The sequence below is a fragment of the Sebastes fasciatus genome, chromosome 3, assembly GCF_043250625.1.
Source record: "Sebastes fasciatus isolate fSebFas1 chromosome 3, fSebFas1.pri, whole genome shotgun sequence".
In the NCBI taxonomy this organism is placed as follows: domain Eukaryota; kingdom Metazoa; phylum Chordata; class Actinopteri; order Perciformes; family Sebastidae; genus Sebastes; species Sebastes fasciatus.
This window is the reverse complement of record NC_133797.1, coordinates 32,602,467-32,622,273: the sequence shown is the minus strand read 5'-3', so window position 1 is coordinate 32,622,273 and position 19,807 is coordinate 32,602,467. Positions and strand designations below refer to the sequence as shown.

The following is a 19,807-nucleotide window of genomic DNA, read 5'->3' as shown; positions in this document are numbered from 1 at the left end:
AACATTGTTTTGTGTTGCAGAAATATGTTTTTTTTAATGTTTCCTATTGTTCACCCTGCAACCTCAAAGATTTATCTTGTGACCCTTTGTGGGAACCAGTGAGTTACAACATCACTGTGTAAGATGCTGTTCTGTGTTCATACTCCACACCTTTTCATGCTCTGTTATGCCCTCCACTTCTCCCTCCTTTATTCATATCAATAACTTGTATGTGTGTCTGTTGGTAGGTAATGTATTTTTCACTTTTTTTGCACGGCAGGCTCATTTAAATGTAAATGTGCTGCTGTTGTTTAAAGACTAATTTCTTCTTTTCTTCTCTTCTCCACAGTCCTGGTTCCTCTGACAAGGCCTCTCTGACCGAGAGCTAAAATTGTGTCATGAAAATTGGAAATTTGAAACACAAACACATCACCGCTGATTAAGAACAGACTGCTGACACTAAAAGGTCTTTCTCTCTAGCCAACACTATTCAAAGTACTACTACAGAACTCCAAAAGAAAAAAAAACAAAACCCACCACACCACCCCAAGAGGACTCCCAATCCAACACAATTTGAACAGGAACGTTCGTCCCCCTTTATGCAGGAGGCTCCAATGAGATTGAGTGGACAGACTCAGAATGCAAAGAAGAGGAAGATGAGGAACTGTCTCACACACGCACCACGAAACGTCAGAAAAGGAAACACAATATGGCAACCTGACAAATGACCAATTATACATTTGTTGTTTCTTTTTTTTTTTATGATTTCTTTTTTTCATTTTGTTGTCTCCACAATGAAACTCCATGCATTGGCTGGGAGATCCAAAAAACAAAAAAAAATAGTGGCAAATGGTGAAGTCGGATGTGCAAGGTAAAAAAAAGATTGCCACCCAAATTTTGCACGCCTCCATATCTGTGTATTTTCCCACCTGACCCTCACTACCACCGCCACCGCCCCCACCTGGAGCTCAGCGCTAGCCCAGGGTCCAGACCGTTAACCGCAGCCACATGCCTGCGTGTCGCCACACTCTGCCGCTTCATTCGCTCAGCCCTGAGCCTCTTTTCATTTTCCGATTGGCCAATCATGGTGACACCATCAGATGGTGTGACATATATGCACTAAGTGGCTGGTCTTTGTTTACCTGTCAAAGTATCAGGGCGTCCTGCTGTGGGAGAAGTGATAGCCATGAGGCGAGTGCGAGCGAGTGAACACACGACAGACAGTCATAACACTAACTCTACATGTGCTCTTTCGTCCCCTCACCTATGCACTATTAATTTTTGATAAGGGATGAACAGTATTGCACATCGATGGTCAGATGAGCGATAAGAGAAGTGAGTCGAGGCTGGCTGCCACTGCGGGGATGTGGCTGTGCTAACATCTAAAGTCTAGGCCCTGACACATGCAACACACATATGCACGCTTGCAGACAGCACAACCACTCATAATATCATCTTGTTATTCATAGACATGGAATTTAATTTACAGTAATGCACACGCAGCATCGGCTTCATATTATTAGCTTTCATTTTTTGTTTGTAGGTGTTGCGATTTCTCTTTTTTTTTTTTTGACAGACTTGGTTTTGGTTTTTTGTCTCACTTGGATTGTTTTAACCTTCTCTTGCATGTCATAACACTTTTTTTCTTCAGTAGTTTGCAGTAAGTATCATGCTCAGATTTCAGCGAAACAGTAACAGCGGTTTCTCAAATCTCTCACGTATGGACAGCACAGTAACAACAGCATCATCACATGCATCCCTTGCATTGCTTCACCCCGTATCCCTTAGTCCATTCAACCCAGAGGACTACGCACACACGCACACTGACGCACATATATAATGCACATTAACACCAACCACCAACCGGACGTAACGTGATAAAGGGAAGCCTTTATATTTGGTTCTCCAAACTGCCTTTGTTAATGGTTTTTCATTCACTTTAAGATTTTTAATTTGAGATATTTTTTTTTTTCTATGTAAATGTTCACATCGAGATTCGGTATTATTTTCATCGTGACACAATCCAACGAAAGCCGACCTCACAAAATAACTGGACTGCCTAGCTGTTGGTTCTATTTTGCAGGGATAGTAAACAGGGCTGTTCTCAGCCTCTCTAGTAACATTAGCTCTATGTACTAAAACCGTATATCAAGACTATAACAATATATGAAAGTGCCTCTGTATTCCCTTCATGCAATTAGTAATAAACTTGACTTCAGGTTCTCTTCCCACATATAAGCTAAAGCTACGGGGAATGGTAGCGTTGGTGCATGTGGAAACCATTGGCCTAGGACAGATCTGTATAGAGGACTGCAAACCTTTTTTTTTGTAAAGACAGAGAGAGAGAGATCTTATACATATATATTTATGATATATGCTCCTTTTTAACTTACTACATGAGCTGGTTGGCAGTCTAGTTATTTTCTGAACTCTCACCCCCCCCTTCCCACCCCACCCCGCCCCCACACACAACCCCGTTTCAGTAACATCACCTTACTGTTACCAGTACGAATCAAACGACACACACGCCATCGCCATCTGCAGCGCAGCATTATAATACCTAGATGAACATGTCAAAAATCGACAGTAGGTTTGAAGAAAAAAAAAAGTGTTTGTTTTTTGATGGAAAGTATTATTATTGAAAAATATGTGTCGATTGAGCCACGTGCAATGCATTGGGTAGATCATTGTGTTTGTCTGTTAGAGATTTTTAAGAAAGCTAAGAGAAAAGAGAAAAAAAATGTATTTGTTTCAAGTCCGTACGCTCCGGGACTCTAAACTAGAGGGCCATGAAAAATCCTAGTCTTTGTAAGTTGGGGGTATTTGTTTTTATTTTCCTTTGTCTCTTTTTTTAATGTTTTATGTGTAATCAGTTGTTTATAAAAATGTGGGAGGGCTGAAGGAAAAAAAAATTCTACACAACTTGAGAAAAAAAGAATTCTCTATCATCAGATGAAAAACTGGTGCTTTAACACTATAAAGTACATTCAGACCTATTGTAAATGAATGGTAATGAACAAAAATAACGGACCGTTTAGGAAACAGCATTATTCCTCTCTCTATTTTTATTCTTCTTCTATTTGTATAGAGTGGGGGGAGAGGTTCCTATTCCTTAAGGTTGTGACACAAAAGGCATTTTGGTTCAACCTTTAGAAAAAAAAAAAAAAAAACCCTATACTGTCCAGAAACACTTTAGATAACGTTAACCCGTGCACTGCCTGAAACTCACCAGCAAAAAAACAACTAAACAACCCTCCCAATTTAACTCATTCTTATCTCACGCATTGGCATAAATACACGACAAGTTCCTCCCTGTACGGCGGGAGATGCTTCACATCCAGTTTATTCCCATGACCATGTTGACGTGTTTCTGAATCTAGAGCAGGTTGTGTTGAGACCCACATGCAAAAGAAAGATTAATAGGTTAGACCTTTTGTATCCTGCACAGATAACAGAAGCAAAAAAGGGCAACGACGACAAAAAAAAAAGAAAAATCAGGAAACAATTTAAACCATTTATGAAACAGGCAGCAAGGTGAGCCTCTCCCCTGATCCACCCCCTCCTCTGTAAATGACTCTTATAGTGCTTGTGCTGTAGTGTATAGTTTCCCAGCAGTTAAAGGTTGTCCCTTAAAAGTGCCTTTTGTTCACAGACTCCATTTTGTAATCCAGATCGCCCCCTTTTTTTTTTTTTTTTTCGAAAACGGCTCGAGGTAGCAGGTTGCCCCTGAGTGCCGCGAGGAGGCGAAAGGTCGTCGTCCGTTCAGCACTCAGGGACGACTTTCTTTTCCCTCCCGCCTTCGAAAATGAATCCCCTCCATTGTACCTCCCCTATATCCTCTCTTCCTTTTCAAAGCCGTATATATATATAATACATATATATATATATAGTACAAAAGGAAACTGGTGTGAATTAGTTCTTTACTTTTTATTGATAAATGATGACAAAAAATTTGAAAAGGCAAAAAAACTTGTTCTCGTTCAGCTCTTGCTTTTTTCTTCCCCTCTGTCTCCACTGTCTGTTTTCTCTTAGACACTGGAGTAGTCTGTAACTGTGTGTCCGTCACTCTCTCTTCTCTCTCTCTCTCTCTCTCTCTCATCTCTCTCTCTCTCTCTCTCTCTCTCTCTCTCTCTCTCCTGCCCTCTCCGCTGTTGGGAGGGTGAAAAAAAAAATATTGCCGAAAAACTTTTGTCTGAGCAGAATGCAGTTAGCTCACATGTTATTCTTGTCTGTATGCTTCACATTGTATTACCATACCCATCTTCTTCAGCTTCTCCATTCAACAGCTAATGTAAGTGAACAAATTTACGCTGACGGGCTTTTGGGGGTGTCCTTGGGTGGGTTAGGAAAAGGACGACAGGGGTTCAGGGGTTCGGGTTGAAGATGTTTATGGAGATCGACAGGGTCGAGAGGGCTGGATGAACTGCTTTTGGGATGTTGAAAAGGGTCTGCTTTATAGGATAAGAGTTTGCTCTTTTGTTTTAGCTATTTATTTTTGGCTTTGTTTTATTCCCCCCCCTGTTTTTATTTCCTTTTTAATTTGGATTTCTTTTAATATTTGCTATCAGGGTATGCTGTCGTTTAGGCTCTCTTCGAGGGTTGCCTTCGGACTGTAAATGAAAGCTACAAGCACCTTATAACCGGACTTGTCCTGCACGAGGCTGAAAGAGGGGGGTTCCATTTGTTCCAGGACATATCCACATCCACATCCACACTCAAACCAATCTTTTAAAGTGAAGTATTATTGCTCACAGCCCAGCAGTATTAACCATTTACAACACACCAACCAGATAGATAAAAGACCAGCATGAACCTGATCTCTCCGATTTGTGAGGATCCAGGGAAGTCCCTCCATTGTTCTCCTCTGACCACCTCATGCTGGACTGCTCCGTGTCTTTGTTCTGTTGTTTATTTTTGTTCTTTATCTTCTTAAGCGTGTATGGTTATTGGTGTAATAGGCAGCACCCTAGGCCCCCCCCGACTCCCAGCTCCTCTACGCCTCTGTCTACGCCCTCAGTGCAGCACCACTTCTTTGTGAGAACACCCCCAGAGCTCTAGGTGAAATGCATGTGTTAATTACAGTTTCTTTTCCATAAGAAGAAAAACACAGTTTGAGAAGAGCAGCACCTGATTGAATAAAAAGGATGTTCTTGACTGTACCATCCTGTTGTGCCATGTCGTTCTTTCTATAGACTGGGGACTAAATAAGGAATCAGCTCTGGTAATAGACATGAATTATGCTAATAAGCAAACGCCAGTATACTTGTCTTCATGTAGTGCAGTATTATTACATAATGTAAATGTTAAAGGAACAGTGTGTACAAATTAGGGGGATCTATTGTCAGAAATGGAATATAATAAGTGTTTTCTTTTGTGTATAATAACCTGAAAATAAGAGTTGTGTTTTTGTTGTCTTAGAATGAGCCATTTATATCTACATGGGGAGCAGGATCTCTTCACAGAGCCGGCCGCAATGTTTCTACAGTAGCCCAGAACGGACAAACCAGTGTTAACTTTTCCTGCTTGGACCGGAGTCGATAACGTTACTCGCTCCAGAGTTAACCCCCGTCACGCCACTCAACTGCCGTGAAACAAGACACGTGAAACCTCTGTTGGTCTTCAGGAAAATTAACTCTGTCTTCCGCTCCACTAGCTCACTTGTTCACAACATCACACATTCGCCGCCGCTCTCTCTCTCTTGCTTCACTACTCACTTCCCACGTACACACACACTCTACAAATGACCAACGCTACTCTTACAACAACTGGCTCAAGATAGGCTCATTCACGTTTTCACGTTGGCCACCGTAGTTGTCCTATACACCCTTAGCACACGGGAGAAGTTTCAAACTGCAACCTTGTCGGTAGATGTCGCTAAATCCTACACACTGTTCCTTTAACTGCTAATTAGCAAATGATCACTAAAGCACACTAAACTGAGATAGCGAACATGGTAAACATCATACCTGCTACACTTCCCCGTGTTATTATTGTCATTGTGAGCATGTAAGCATTTAGCTAAGCTACAGCCTCATAGAGCAGCTCGTATAGCTGTAGTAGACTCTTTGTGACATCCTACATATAGGGATTTTAAAGGCAGGTTCAGTGATCTTGAGAAACTACAAAGAGTACACTAGATTTTTAAAAATGATCCAACTGAAAAAGCCAGTGTTGCTAACTTAGTCACTAAATCTAGCGAGAAGGTCTCAGGTGTTTATGAACTTCAACAACGAACATGGCTTTTGTTAGAACCATGGATGTATTAAGAGAACTGAATACAGCGTCGGAGGCGGGGCCCCGTTCATTCCTATGAAAGTTGCTCAGTGGCGCATGATGCTAAAATGGCTCGACTTCCGACTGGAGAAGTACACGGCGATCTTCTGCATCCATTGGGCGCATGGAGCAGGCACAGTAGCGTTCGCTCGGTCACATGGCTCGGTCACGGGGTCACAGCCGTCACGCTGTCGTCACGGCCTGCTAACTCCGCCTCCCAGCCCTCGCTCCAGCCTCGGTCTGGGTCTCATTCACATGAACGGAGGAAGGGAAATAACTCTTGATTTGGCTATTAGTGCATTTTACAACTATTAGGACGTAATGATTTAAATAAGGACTATTAGAGGGTTCATATAGGGAAGTTGATTCACCTCAAAAAAAATAATCTGCTGAGTTACAGATGTCTCTTTCCCAATGTAAGTCAATGGGAAAAAGTATTTTTGGGCCCAATGGCATCATGTGACGGACACAGAAGTTGTAGTACCGCCGTTTGGCCACTACAAAAATTGGCATCAGCGACAGCCGCTCATCCTGGGGGCTTGGTTAGTACTCACAGCTGCCAAGCAGCTTGTGGAAGACTCCGGTGATGCACAACGAGTGCACGGACAGAGTGCGCACAGGTAGACAGGCAGGTAGCCCGTTCAATCATTACATTCAGATACCGGATGTATTTTCTTTTTTTGTCAGAGCATTTCATTTATTGATTGCTGTCAGGATATAATGAGAATTTCAATGTTTCTAAAATCTTTGCCAACCCTACATTTAAGTATTTTCCAGCTTTCCTTGAATAAATAAATTACGAATGTTCAAAGCAGGCTTGAGTTTAATTTATAAAACATTTTGGAAAGTGACAAAAACAAAATTTCGTTCAAAAGTGCATTTAAATAAACATAAAATTAGATCATTTAAAAAACAAAATAATAATAATGTTAATACAGTATACATTCAATTCAAGTACAATTTAGTATTGCTCATTATTCCCTAAAATTGGGGTACTCTGGGGAGACAGATTAAAATAGAGTGCTTAAAATTGAAGCCACAGAGGCCGAGATATCACAACTTTAAGGACACTTGATCCTACAATTCCCTTCATTCAACCAAAACAAATCCCTCCCGTCTATTAAACTCCATGTCCCCAGTTTGTAACGCAGGCTGTAAAGTCTCCAGAGGCAGAAAGACAATATAAAACTGGCCTATACACTCAAAGTGCTTTTACCCCATCCTTAAAGTTTATAATTTTGTAGTTCTTTGCAATAAACTTATTATAGATTTTTATGTTTATGTCACTAAAATATATATTTTTGAGCTTTAGTTTCTCAAAGGCACTATAAAGTATTTGACTATAATTAGCATGAAAAAGAGCAAAGCTCTAAATCATCAATTCAGCTGCACATAACGAGGAGGATGATGATTGAAGGCTGAAGTAAAAGACATAAAGTGATGTGCTCACTCATCTGTACCATGTAACAGAGTTTCAGTGCAGTTCAGTACAGCATTTTCAAGTACTTGGTGTCTTTGTTTTTAAGTGACTAAAGTGCTTCAGATCAATTGGTCCTCTCCAGCCTGCTCTGCTTCATCTTGCTGCTCGGCCGTCTTGAGACAGAAAGAAAATAAACAGTTATTTCTTGTGTTTTTATGTGATATGGAAAGTGAAAAAGAGAATGTACTAAAAGATAATCTTACCTGTGGTGCAGGGCCTGTTTCCTGCACTGGAAGGTATTTCTCTTCACTATCGGAGGGATTGTCTTCTTGTCCTTCTGGCGGAGGAGACTGGGGTTCATTTTGAACTGGGAGCGGTGGTGAAGCTGGTGCACCCTGGATGTTGGGAGATTTCACAGTATCATCTTTTAGAAGTCTTACACCAACATAAGACTGTAGACAGATTGTGGAGGAGACACTTACCTGTGCATACTGAACAGCCTCTGGAGGAGGACTTGTCTCCTGGACTGGAGGGACGTTATTAGGATAAATTGGTATTGCAGCGTGCCCGGGGCACGGAGGAGGACTGGAACTACCAGGCTGGTTTCCACAGGATTTAGGAGGTGGTGGTGGTGGAGGAGGAATAGGAGCTGTAGCCTAAATGTGTGAAGAGATTGACATCAGGGAAAAGCAAAAGTATCACTTTGCATCCAACCTAGTACTCAGAGGACACGTGTCCTCTGAGTACTAGGGCCACATTGAGGCGAAAAAAATCTGAGATTTCATGAAAAAGTCATAATATTACGAGAATAAAGTCATAACTTTATGAGAAAAAAATCTTAATATTGCGAGAATAAAGTCATAACTTTCCGAGAAAAAAAGTTGTAATATTACGAGAATAAAGTCATAACTTTACGGGAAAAAAAGTCGTAATATTAGGAGAATAAAGTCAGAACTTTCCGAGAAAAAAGTCTTAATTTAACAAGAAAAAAGTCGTAATATTACGAGAATAAAGTCATAACTTTACGGGGGAAAAAAGTCATAATATTAGGAGAATAAAGTCATAACTTTCCGAGAAAAAAGTCGTAATTTAACGAGAAAAAAGACTTAATATTAGGAGAATAAAGTCATAACTTAACGAGAAAAAAAGTCGTAATATTAGGAGAATAAAGTCATAACTTTACGAGAAAAAAAAGTCATAATATTACGAGAATAAAATCTGAACTTTATGAGAAAAAAGTAATTTCCTCCTCCACAAAAGAGGCAATTTCCCCATCAGGTCCATGTGGTTCTTTCTTCGGAATAAATGCAGTTTCTTGCACAATCTTTTAAAGGTCCTGATACTGATAATAATGTGGTGCTGATGTGCCAAAAGATATTAGTATTTCATTATTTGTGAAACCTAAAGTATAACTTACATATTTGGCTCATACTGAAAAGTATATAGAAAAGTATAATATTTGGCTAAAAAAACTTACAAGTATACTTGCAGTAAAAACTATTAAACTAGTAGTTTACTGAGAGTATACTTAAACTATAAAGTGTACTTTGATAAACTAAAAAGTGGGCTACAAGTATATAACTAGTAAACTAACAGTATACCTGTAAGTTCACTTGTAGTATAGTTCATATTATAGTTGCAGTACAAAACACAACTTGGATGTAAACTATGTGTGTACTCAAAGTTACATCTAAAGTATACTTAAAGTACACTTTTATAAACTAAAAAGTGGGCCAATTTAGTCTAAAGAAGTATTGAAGTAGTACACTTACAAGTATACTACTAGTATATTCATACTAATATACTTATTATATAAAGTATACTCGAGATTATACTTGAACTATACTTAAGTTTACTTGATAAAATACATTTGAAGTGTACTTCTTTATTGTAAGGGATACCATGGATGTATACAGAGCCACACGTGATGCCACACTACAGACATTATCTAGTTATCTATATCCCTGTTATTAAGTATAACAGTACATGGTTTTATGTCGCTAATCGAAGCTATATATTCATCACGTACAGTAAACCGGTTATTGTTCGCTGTACATTATCCCTTAGCTACATAACGGTTATATTAAACATTACGACATAACTGTTAAAACCGCGCACTCAGCTGTTACTGTTAAGCATAATGCGTAACGTCTTCCTCTTACCATGTTTCAGTCCGTAAATCTCTCGTATATATAAAAGAAACAGCACTGGACAGGAGTGGAGCAGGAACGAGACACTAAGAGGTAAAACACAATAAGTTTCTCTCCAATAACAGTAACAACAACAGTAACGTGGCTTCATTCAGTCTCCATCAGCGGAGGATGCTGTCACTATGATACCGGATGCAGCCGGCAGTCATGGCAACGTCACATCTGGTTTACACCGTATATAGATAGATAGATAGATAGATAGATAGATAGATAGATAGATAGATAGATAGATAGATATAAATATATATCTATATATATAGATATATATTTATATGTACATGGATGTTGTCACTGATGAAAAGTCACAAACAGCTATTTATTTATTTACTTCTACTTTTCTCTTTTTATTAGTATATGATATATGATTGTTTAAGCTGCCTACATGCAGATTATTGTTCCCTCCCCATTTTTCCAGCCTATGCTGAATCAGTTCCCAACTAGGGGAGGTTATTTAAGAGGATGGGTTACGATGAGCCCAACTGTATTCATGTGTGATGATAATGATGATTAAATGATGTGTATGGCTTAGTAATGACTTGTGTACTTGATATAAAATACTATTAATCTAATACTACTGTGTACTTCTTTTTGTTGACACTGACTGTTCAATGTAGGCTACTATACCAGAATGTCAGTTTAGTCCAGCTGAAGCACTTAAACCTGCTTTATAATGTAAAAGACATGAAAATCTCACTGTTTACAATATGGGACCTTTAATATAAGTAGTAAATTCAAGGTGAATTGAAATCATTGTAAGTCATTTAGCAAATTATATACATTTATCACACAGCTTTGTTGAATACTTGATACTGATTGATCAATTATGGCGTTCTACGGTCTGTTATTTCTTTATAGCAGACCGTTACTATGTATAACAGGCTGTTGCTATGGACGCAGTTCTGATGCTGGACTCTGGCAGACTGTTTTTGTGTCAAATTATTGATTTCTTAAGTAAGTAGCTGTACAATAAGCAGGATAATGTACAACGAGTGGGTGATTGTTGTGAAATAAACGCCCTGTCGTGGTTTATTTCATAACAATGACCCACTCGCTGTACATTATCCTTTACATACTGTACATCAGTCACTTAGCATTTTCTCCTCCTAATATTATACCTACCTAATACTACCTACTAAAAACATTAATCATAATACAATTATGTATTTGTATTTGTATTTTTTTTATACACTGACTTTGTTTTTGCATTTACTATTTCTATTTAGAGCGAGCAAGCATGAGCCCGACGCTGACTTAACGGCCACAGAATTGTTATTTATTATTAAAATATTAAATTGTACATTAAACATTTTTTTTTCGAAATCAACAGAAATTACAATTCAAGTGTAAACCTTTTTAATGCAGCACGGATTGGTTAAAACCTAAAAAGGAATTAAAATTCTAGCATATAGTATATCAACATAAAATTTAATTTAATAGATCGGCCCCATTGTCACCGATACCCGATCCAGCTATTTGAGTCAGTAGCGTCCTGATGTCTGATCCGGTATCGGTGTCGTTGTTAACAAGCATTTCTGATTCTTACAAACAGTCCCTTTAAAGGTGCTTTATAATGTAAAAGACCTGAAAATCTCGCTTTTTTTTACAATATGGGACCTTTAAAAAAACAAACATTTTTTTAAATGATAAAATGTTCTGCTTTTATTCTGAAAGTCTGAGGAGTAATTGAGGGCGGAAGTGTAGTGTGCTTCTTAAGCAAGCTTCCTGATGACGATCTTCCGGTTTGTGTGTTTTTTTTGTAAACACAAGGCAACATAAAACCAGACACAGAAACAAACACCTCTCTGAGACGGTTAAACTCTTTGTCACTAATCGTTTTACCAGCCACCGTGAAGCTCAACGTTGAACCTTTATTACACCAAAGAGAGCCACGTCGCTCCTCTCACCGTTTCTCCGCTAATCTCTTCACGGAATGACAACAAACTATCGGCTAACAGCTAAGCTAACGTCAAGCTAACTCGTTCTCATCATCCGTTAGCTCGTTAGCTTAGCTCCAGTTGACGCTTCGCTGAGTGTCCGTCAGCCTCGCGGTGAAGTGGACTCTCTCATGGTGGTCTCGGCTCGATGGGGAACTGTCTGTTTTCACAAGGAGCGGACGACCTGTCGCTGCTGAACGAGTCCGAGGGGGGCAGTCTGCCCGGAGAGCTTCCGCCGCCCTACCAGGTGAGATACCGGGGCTCAAAGTTAAACACACTCCGGGGATTAAAGAGCATGGCACCTCAATGAGCATGACATTAAAGGGTACCTTCGGTATTTTTCAACCTGTACCCATTCACCATGTTTTTTTGTGTCTAATTGACTAATAGGGACAACAAGTTTTGAAATTGGTGTTAAAGATTTTTTACCAAGTTGTTGGATTTATTATAATAACAATGAAGAACAATTAAATATAATCATATATATGTGTTTTCATATATACATTTTGTTTTACAAAGTTAGGAAAGCATGTTTAAAGGTCCCATATTATAAAAAAAGTGAGATTTTCACGTTTGTTTTTTTTTTATTATAAAGCAGGTTTAAGTTGTATATAAATACTGTACGGCAATATTTGCACTATCTGTTTATATCCTGTTTATTTTTGTTTATAGCTTATTTTGTATATTGTGTATATTGGTAGAATTAAAAAAAAATCTTATTTTATTTGATTCTAATGTTTTTATCTATTATTTTGTTATTATACTGTTTACTTGCACCAACAAAAACAAAGCAAATGTATCTATAATGCAACATACAGTATTTTAACTTGGGATGGGTGACGAAAATGTCATTGGTAAATTGGTTATGAAAGAATAGTCGAGGCATAGTCACTGTGCTGTACCTTCATAAAATTGGATCTAACTGTAATTACAATGCTAATGTCATATAAACTATATATTAAAACATGACCCAGACAGTACGGAGACTTCACTAACAGTGCTTTTATTTCATCCGTCACTACTAGTAAGATGGCCATTTTCCTGGTGTTTACAGAAGCACAGGAGCATCACAATGTCTGATGTCCCCCAAATGACTTTTAAAACTGATATAATCAGCTTTACAAATATCAGAATCAGCGTCAGAAATCCAGGATCTGTCAGGTTGTAATGCAAAGGGGGCATCTAAAATTCTCCCTCCATGAAGACTAGCTTCACAAATGACACAAGTTGTTTTCTGTTCCTTCTTTTCCAGGAGCGCCACCAGCCTATGCCAGTATACCATCCCACTCCAGGGGAGAGTCGTCTGGCTTACCAGCTGACAGAGGAGGAGCAGATCCGCATTGCCCAGCGAATCGGTCTCATCCATCACCTGCCCAAAGGCATGTTCGACCCGGGCTCTGATCCCACTGATAAGAAAGTTAAAGAGTGAGTCTAAAATAAATAGATTTCTTTTGCACTCTTCCTTTTTGTGTTGTTTGTTATTTTGATCTAACAGAATGGTCTGGGTTAATTTTTGTACCTTTTTTAAATAAAGCTTTACTCTGAGCGTTTGGTCAGAATAGAATCCTGTCATATTGAGTGAATAAAATGCTCATTGACTAAAACAACAAGTTTTTAGTCAACGAAATAATACTTTATACAACAAAAAAAATATACAGCAGTGGACTTGGACTTGGACTTGATCAGGACATGGGCAGATGCACAGCCCTACATCACTGTTGTGATAATCTATGGATTTATTTGAATGTGATATCAGGTGCCTGTTTATTGAGACCGGTCTGATTGCAGCCTCAGGCGGAAAATCACAATTGAAGTTAGCTAGTATGTTGTTATACTTGCACTGGTTAAAATGAGCATTTTGATTAATGAAGATATGTTAATTTTTCACAATGTATGTGGAAGTTTTATTATATTCTGTGCTACATCGTTGACAGCAAATTTTGCAAACACCTTCTCCATACTTAAAGATAAGATTCTGAACTTACTGTTTCTCTCTCCACCAGGTGTGTGATCTGCATGATGGATTTTGAGTATGGCGATCCCATTCGGTTCTTGCCCTGCCTTCACATCTACCACGTGGATTGCATTGACCCCTGGCTGATGCGCTCCTTCACCTGCCCCTCCTGCATGGAGCCGGTAGACGCAGCCCTGCTGTCCTCTTACGAAACCAACTGAGCAGCCCCATGACGGCTGCTCCTGCCTAAAAGTAACTGCACCTTTTTAGCCGAAACTGTCCTAGCTGTTCAGACCGGTAGCCAAGGTGATGAGGCATTATGCAGATGTTTGGAGGTTGTTTTAGGATGCAGACAGGTGTTGAAAACTGTGCCCTACAGTACGTTGCTAAAGTCTGATATGCACCTATTTGGGGTTTGGAAACTCATTTGCCTTTTTAAAGTAGGACAACGTGCCAAATCGAGCTAGATGAAGAATATGGAAAGCTCTACACGTAGCAAAATATTACTGCAAAGTAATTTCACTTTTGTACGACTGACAGTTTATTTTAATTTGTGATTTTAGATGCATGTCACCGATGTAATTTACTTCCCCTTTCTATACGTAATGTGCAATATGTTAATTTCAATAGAGAAAATGCAGGAAATTTGTCTTGGTCAAGTGAAGTTACTGTGTTTTTCAAACGAACATGTGGCCTTGAATGTCACAAAAAACACAGGCCTCTCTACTGATATGCAATCATCAAAACCCAGAAAAATATGTTTTTCTGAACAAAGTTATGCTATGAGGTCCCATGACCATTCATGAGATAGAATGGTGACATTTTTAGATAGAAGATATTCAAGGATTGAATCTATTTTATTTCACTAGGGTTGTCGGTACTGTCGTTTTTCCTTTGAAGCTGATTTTATAAATGTGGATCTGATTTTTTTTTTTTTTTTGCCTTCCCACAATATGGATCCCCCTCCTTTGCTTTGCCTTGAGTTTTATGCTCTCTATTTTGTTTTAAAAATCAGTCGTTAGTGTGTCCTTTTCATTGTTTACTGTCAGTAACATTTACAAAGACAAGATATGCTGTGCAATCCCCCTTAAAGCACCTTGGGCTACCCCTCATCTGGCGCTCTGTAGCTTGTAGATTTCATAGATGATTGTGTGTTTTGATATATGTGTGTGTGTTTCTTGAGGATGTGGTGGGTAGAGATTGGCATGTCGAGGTAACATGTTGAATTAACCCTGTCAGTTGTAAACCTGGTTGTAGTTCCCTCGCTTTTTCTAGTTTGAAGCTGTTGGGTTTTGTTTTGTGTTGATGGCCTTTTACAGCAAGTGATGCATTTCCAGAGCTCCTGGGTCTGCTCTTTTTGGAATTAGACGTGTACTCTCTGATACTGACGGCGTAATGTATAGCACAAACAAGTAAAATACTGAAAGAGAGTAAGCTACAGCAGTAGAAAGGAATGTGTCTTGAAAGTTAAGCATTATTTCAGCTTTTAAAGATTTGGACATTATACGTGACAATAAGAGGACATTTCTGAGTTACTCAGGCTGCTGTGCCTTTTACGGTTGAGGTTAGCCAATTCCTGTGAAGTACAATCATTTCTGAAAGGACTTTTGTTTTTCTTTTAGTTGTCCTCTAGGGGGAAACAGACACCAGCACTGTACTGATTTGTGTCACTATGAATTAGGCCAGAAATGAAGCCAGATGTTTGCTCTGGCTACTGTTAACAATCAGTTTGAATTTATGTTGTGTGCCACCAGTGCGCAGATTTTAGGAAAATCGTAAAACCACAAATAAAGTGGATACCAAATTTTACACAAGAATGATGCGTTGTCTCTTTATTATGTTTTAAAGCCTAAGACGTGTAGTAGATGGTTTAACAGCAATTGTGTTTATTAAAGGTGCAGTGTGTAGGATGTGGCGGCATCTAGCGGTGAGGTTGCAGATTGCAACCGACTGAAACTTCTCCCGTGTGCCGAGCATGTAGGGGGGAACTACAGTAGCCAACGGCAGGGCTACCGTAGAAACATGGCGGCCGGCTTTGTGAAGAAGACCCGCTCCGTATGTAGATATAAATGGCTCATTTTAAGGTAACAAACAATTCTTATTTTGACGTGATTGTACACTAAAGAAAACATACTTATTATTATTACATTCTATTTCTGCCAATAGATCCCTCTAAATGTTACACACTGCTCCTTTAATTGTGCGTATGGATAGGGAATGTTTCCCAGTATTTTACCAGGAACTATTATAAGACCAGGGGTCAAATGAACAGCAGGCTCATGGTTGGGTGCCAAAACATTAGTGCAAATGTCAACCAGCTGCACCATAAACATCAGCAGAGTCATTCCTATTACAAGAAAATAGCATGTATGAGCAGTGCCAACTAAAGCACAGACAAATACTTCACAAAGCCGCATTAGGAATACGGACAAGGTACTTTCTTTCAACAATAGATTTTTATTAAAAAGGTAACATTTATAGTATTAAAAGCATATGTATTGCACATTTTAAGGCACACTGGATAACAGTGTTAGATTGAAAATAGAGGAATTAAATAAATCATTACTCTCAACTTTCATGAAAACATTGTAAATGTGGTTAAATTACAGTTAAATTACAAAAAATATTTTACAGTATTTTGTTATTTACAGGTATTTACAAGAGTTTTTAATGGTCCTACTGTAACAGTAACAGCAACAGACCAATACATAGTATTTCTTGTTGTGTATTTTCTTTAAAGAGCATAAATTCCTATGCTGACTGTGGCCAGAGCCATAAAAAGTCCCACCACCATCCTGATGATGGCGCTGGGGATCTGGAGTGTCTTTACTGGTTTGGAGTGTGTTGAAAGAGTCTGCGGCTTGTTTTCAGTGACGCTCAGCAGCAGCTTCTGTAAATCATCAAAGACCTGTAAAACAAAGGCAAAAACATCCATCAGCTACTTCTGGTTTAAACAACTGCAAGAGCAAAGGTTAGTCTTGTAAGTTCACAGTGACAGCGATCATCGCTCTGTACCTGAATGTTTAACTCAAACGCCCTGACAGCCTCCTCCAGCACGCCGTTCCTCTCCTCCTCCGTCAGCTCCACGCTGTTCATCCGGCTGCGATACAGCTGTTTGAAGCGGTTGGGGCTGGACACGCCAGGGAAGGCAAAGAATGACAGACCCTCGCTGCCCTTCAGCCCCATGGACTTCTGGGCGATTCGACCCAGGACCTGGCCTCCAGACAGGTCTCCTAGGTAGCGAGTGTAAGCATGGGCGACCAGAAATTCAGGGTTTTCTTTACCAATCTGGAAAAAAAAAACAGGGATGAAGAGTGTTATTTCAGTATCAAACAGCAGAGAAATGATTGTGTTTGATTTACATATGATACATACTTGTCTGAGTCTGTTGCAGTATCTTTTAGTGGCTGCGGGGACGACGATCTTCTCTTTCCAGTCCTGGCCGTAGAAGTATTCCAGGTCTTTCTCGATGGCCTCCAGTCTGGCCAGTTCAGCCGGGAAGTAAATGGGTGCGACAGCAGGGTGGTCGGAGTTCCTGTCCATCGCTTCCTCCAAGGCCTGGTAGATTTCATACAGCGAGCACAGGAGGAGCTGAAGGAGACGAGGAGAAGGAGAGGTGGTGTCAAGACAAAGATATCACAGTAGGGATGTTCCAATCTAACTTTTTCAGTCCCGACAGCGATACCTGGGCTTTGGGTATCGGCCAATATTGAGTACCGATCCGATACCAGTGTTTAATCAATAAGCTGTACGCCTCACTGTGTGGAAGTGACTGGGATCATTATTTTATGTGTAAGGCAACATCAGGCTTGACTTAAACATTGCTTTCCTAACTTTTTAAAACAAAATGTGACCAATGACTACATAGATAAACATTTACTGAATTGTTATTTATTATTAAAATATTAAATTGTACATTAAACATTTTTTTTTCAAAATCAACAGAAATTACAATTCAAGTGTAAACCTTTTTAATGCAGCAACAAATTGGTTAAAACCTAAAAAGGAATTAAAATTCTAGCATATAGTATATCAACATAAAATTTAATTTAATAGATCGGCCCCATTGTCACCGATACCCGATCCAGCTATTTGAGTCAGTAGCGTCCTGATGTCTGATCTGGTATCGGTGCATATCTAGATCACAGTAGCTTATCATACAAAAAGTTATGAACAAAAGTGAGATCATCCGCTATAAATAGATTTAAAAATATGTTACCTTGAACTGTGGCCGGGTGACTTGTCCCCTCTGAAAGCTCAGCATCAGCTCTGTGCTTTCTGCCCTGACGTGGCTCTCCTTTGTCACCTTTTTGATTTGTTCTGACAGATCACTGCAAAAAGAAAAGAAAGGAAGGCATGAAATAAACTTTAAGAACAAATATAGGTACTCCAAAGTACAGAATACATTGTGTGAATTACTGCACCTATAGATTGTTATCTAATGTAGGCAACATGCAGCTGATAAGACTTTACAAGCATGAACAGACGGTCAGCACATACTGCTCTAGAAACCTACTTTTGGATGCTGCAGCACTGATGCAGATAAGATCATCCGAACTCAGTGTATCTAAATTTGTATCTTTTTTTAAGAAACGTACAGTTTGAACACAATAATCTAGGATTGCATTGCAATGATGAATATTGCAATGCCTGGTGGTGAAATGTGAATGCAAGAAGGATTTAGAGATACAATAAATCACAGCAGCTCATTCTCACCTGTCAGCCAGCTGCTCTGCTGTTGTCTGAGTTTTCTTATCTGTCTCCATTGTGGCCCTGAAAGAAAGTTGAAATGTCAGAAAAGTGCTTTTGCAGAACATCTTTTAACATCATATAAGGATTTCAGAGGTATAAAATGTCAGCAAGAAGTTATAAAATTATGGTAAGTAGGACAAAAACATCAATGTTTTACTCACCAGATAGGATGAAGTTCTGTCGGTTTGGTAGTTTGGTCTCTGCCCGCAGTGATTTACTGTTTTCTCTCTGGATGTGCAGTACACTTTGTGCTCTGTGTGACTACAGTCGTCTCCCCCTTTTATATGATCCTCCTTTGTCTCCTCCTTCCAGCGGCTGAATGAAAACAGGAACACAAGGCGTCACAAAACCTCAGCTAAACATGATTTGGCAACTTCAGCGAAAGCAAGTAGGAGGGACTGTGAGTTAACATGATGCAGCAACTTTGAGAACTGGGAAAAACGATCTGACTGAGGGAGGGACTATGGGACTTATCGTGAGTAAGGGAGTTTGAGCAATGCCCTGGATTCCAGAGGGGAGGAGGGCCGAGTGCTAAACATGACCGTGCAGATTTGAACTTCCAAAGTTGGATCAGACGAGAGGAGGAGCCGACTCTAAACATGACTGTGACTTTCTGAAGCCAGAGAGGGGAAGTGTCGAAAGAGTGACTAATGTTAGGAAGGGAAAAACTCACATGACTATCAACACAAAACACCAACCGTTCTCAGTTCTTTAGAAACATGAACAATGAACAAGTTTAACCACATTATCAGGTCACAGACAAGTTCATCAACGTTCACAAAAAAATGTCTGAGAAAGTAGAGCAGCTTTGAGCAGCGTGATGTCGAGCAGTGATGATTGCTGCAATTATATTAACGGTCCTATATTGTGTTCATTTTCAGGTTCTTATTTGTATTCTATGTTTCTACTAGAACATATTTACATGCTATAATATTAAAAAAAAACTAATTTTATTTTCTTCATACCGTCTGTCTGAATCGGCCTGTATTTACCCTCGGTTTGTCTGTGAAATGGTCTCGATATTGTAGATTTGTGACATCACAAATGGACAGAAATCCTGACTGCTTGATTCAAAGGCACAGTTACTGAATACGGGCTGTGTGTATTGGTCTGCAGATTGAGCGTTTCGATACTTTCACAGTATTTATATAGCACTTTAACCTGCTTTATAATATAAAAGCCATGAAAATCTCCCTTTTTTACAATATGGGACCTTTAAAAGATATGGTGAAACATGTGGCTTTCTATCCTAACAGTTGGGATTCCTGTTATTGATTGATGAAAA

General features: G+C 39.3%; 3 protein-coding genes across 37 annotated transcripts in view; 2 read left to right on the top strand and 1 right to left on the bottom strand.

Moving 5' to 3' along the window:
* Nucleotides 1-5,138, top strand: part of nfixa (nuclear factor I/Xa) — a 162,977-nt gene extending 157,839 nt beyond the window's left edge. For all 35 annotated transcript variants that reach the window (XM_074630383.1, XM_074630397.1, XM_074630384.1 and 32 more), the window contains one exon: nucleotides 329-5,138. In XM_074630383.1, the coding sequence (XP_074486484.1) occupies nucleotides 329-343 (15 nt within the window). In that variant the 3' untranslated portion in view covers nucleotides 344-5,138. The remainder of the gene's footprint in view (nucleotides 1-328) is intronic.
* Nucleotides 5,139-11,612: 6,474 nt separating this feature from the next.
* rnf11a (ring finger protein 11a) lies at nucleotides 11,613-15,587 on the top strand. Its single transcript, XM_074630382.1, has 3 exons — nucleotides 11,613-12,063; nucleotides 13,069-13,241; nucleotides 13,820-15,587. Exons 1-3 carry the CDS (start codon nucleotides 11,965-11,967, stop codon nucleotides 13,989-13,991), a joined length of 444 nt encoding a protein of 147 aa, XP_074486483.1. The 5' UTR covers nucleotides 11,613-11,964; the 3' UTR covers nucleotides 13,992-15,587.
* A 620-nt stretch (nucleotides 15,588-16,207) lies between these two features.
* Nucleotides 16,208-18,823, bottom strand: hmox1b (heme oxygenase 1b). Its single transcript, XM_074630381.1, has 6 exons — nucleotides 18,684-18,823; nucleotides 18,487-18,543; nucleotides 17,990-18,101; nucleotides 17,146-17,361; nucleotides 16,786-17,058; nucleotides 16,208-16,678 (listed from the first exon to the last, which is right to left on the bottom strand). The coding sequence occupies exons 2-6, from the start codon at nucleotides 18,534-18,536 to the stop codon at nucleotides 16,505-16,507; spliced, it is 825 nt and encodes a 274-aa protein (XP_074486482.1). The 5' UTR covers nucleotides 18,537-18,543; nucleotides 18,684-18,823; the 3' UTR covers nucleotides 16,208-16,504.
* Between the last annotated feature and the right edge of the window lie 984 nt (nucleotides 18,824-19,807).

Coding starts and splice junctions, on each gene's coding strand:
- rnf11a (XM_074630382.1), top strand. CDS start 11,965: ATGGGGAACTGTCTGTTTTCACAAGGAGCGGACGACCTGTCGCTGCTG. Junction 12,064..13,068: donor AGCTTCCGCCGCCCTACCAG/GTGAGATACCGG, acceptor CTTCTTTTCCAG/GAGCGCCACCAGCCTATGCC. Junction 13,242..13,819: donor ACTGATAAGAAAGTTAAAGA/GTGAGTCTAAAA, acceptor TCTCTCCACCAG/GTGTGTGATCTGCATGATGG.
- hmox1b (XM_074630381.1), bottom strand. CDS start 18,536: ATGGAGACAGATAAGAAAACTCAGACAACAGCAGAGCAGCTGGCTGAC. Junction 17,362..17,989: donor TCACCCGGCCACAGTTCAAG/GTAACATATTTT, acceptor CGTCTCCTTCAG/CTCCTCCTGTGCTCGCTGTA. Junction 17,059..17,145: donor ACTGCAACAGACTCAGACAA/GTATGTATCATA, acceptor TTTTTTTTCCAG/ATTGGTAAAGAAAACCCTGA.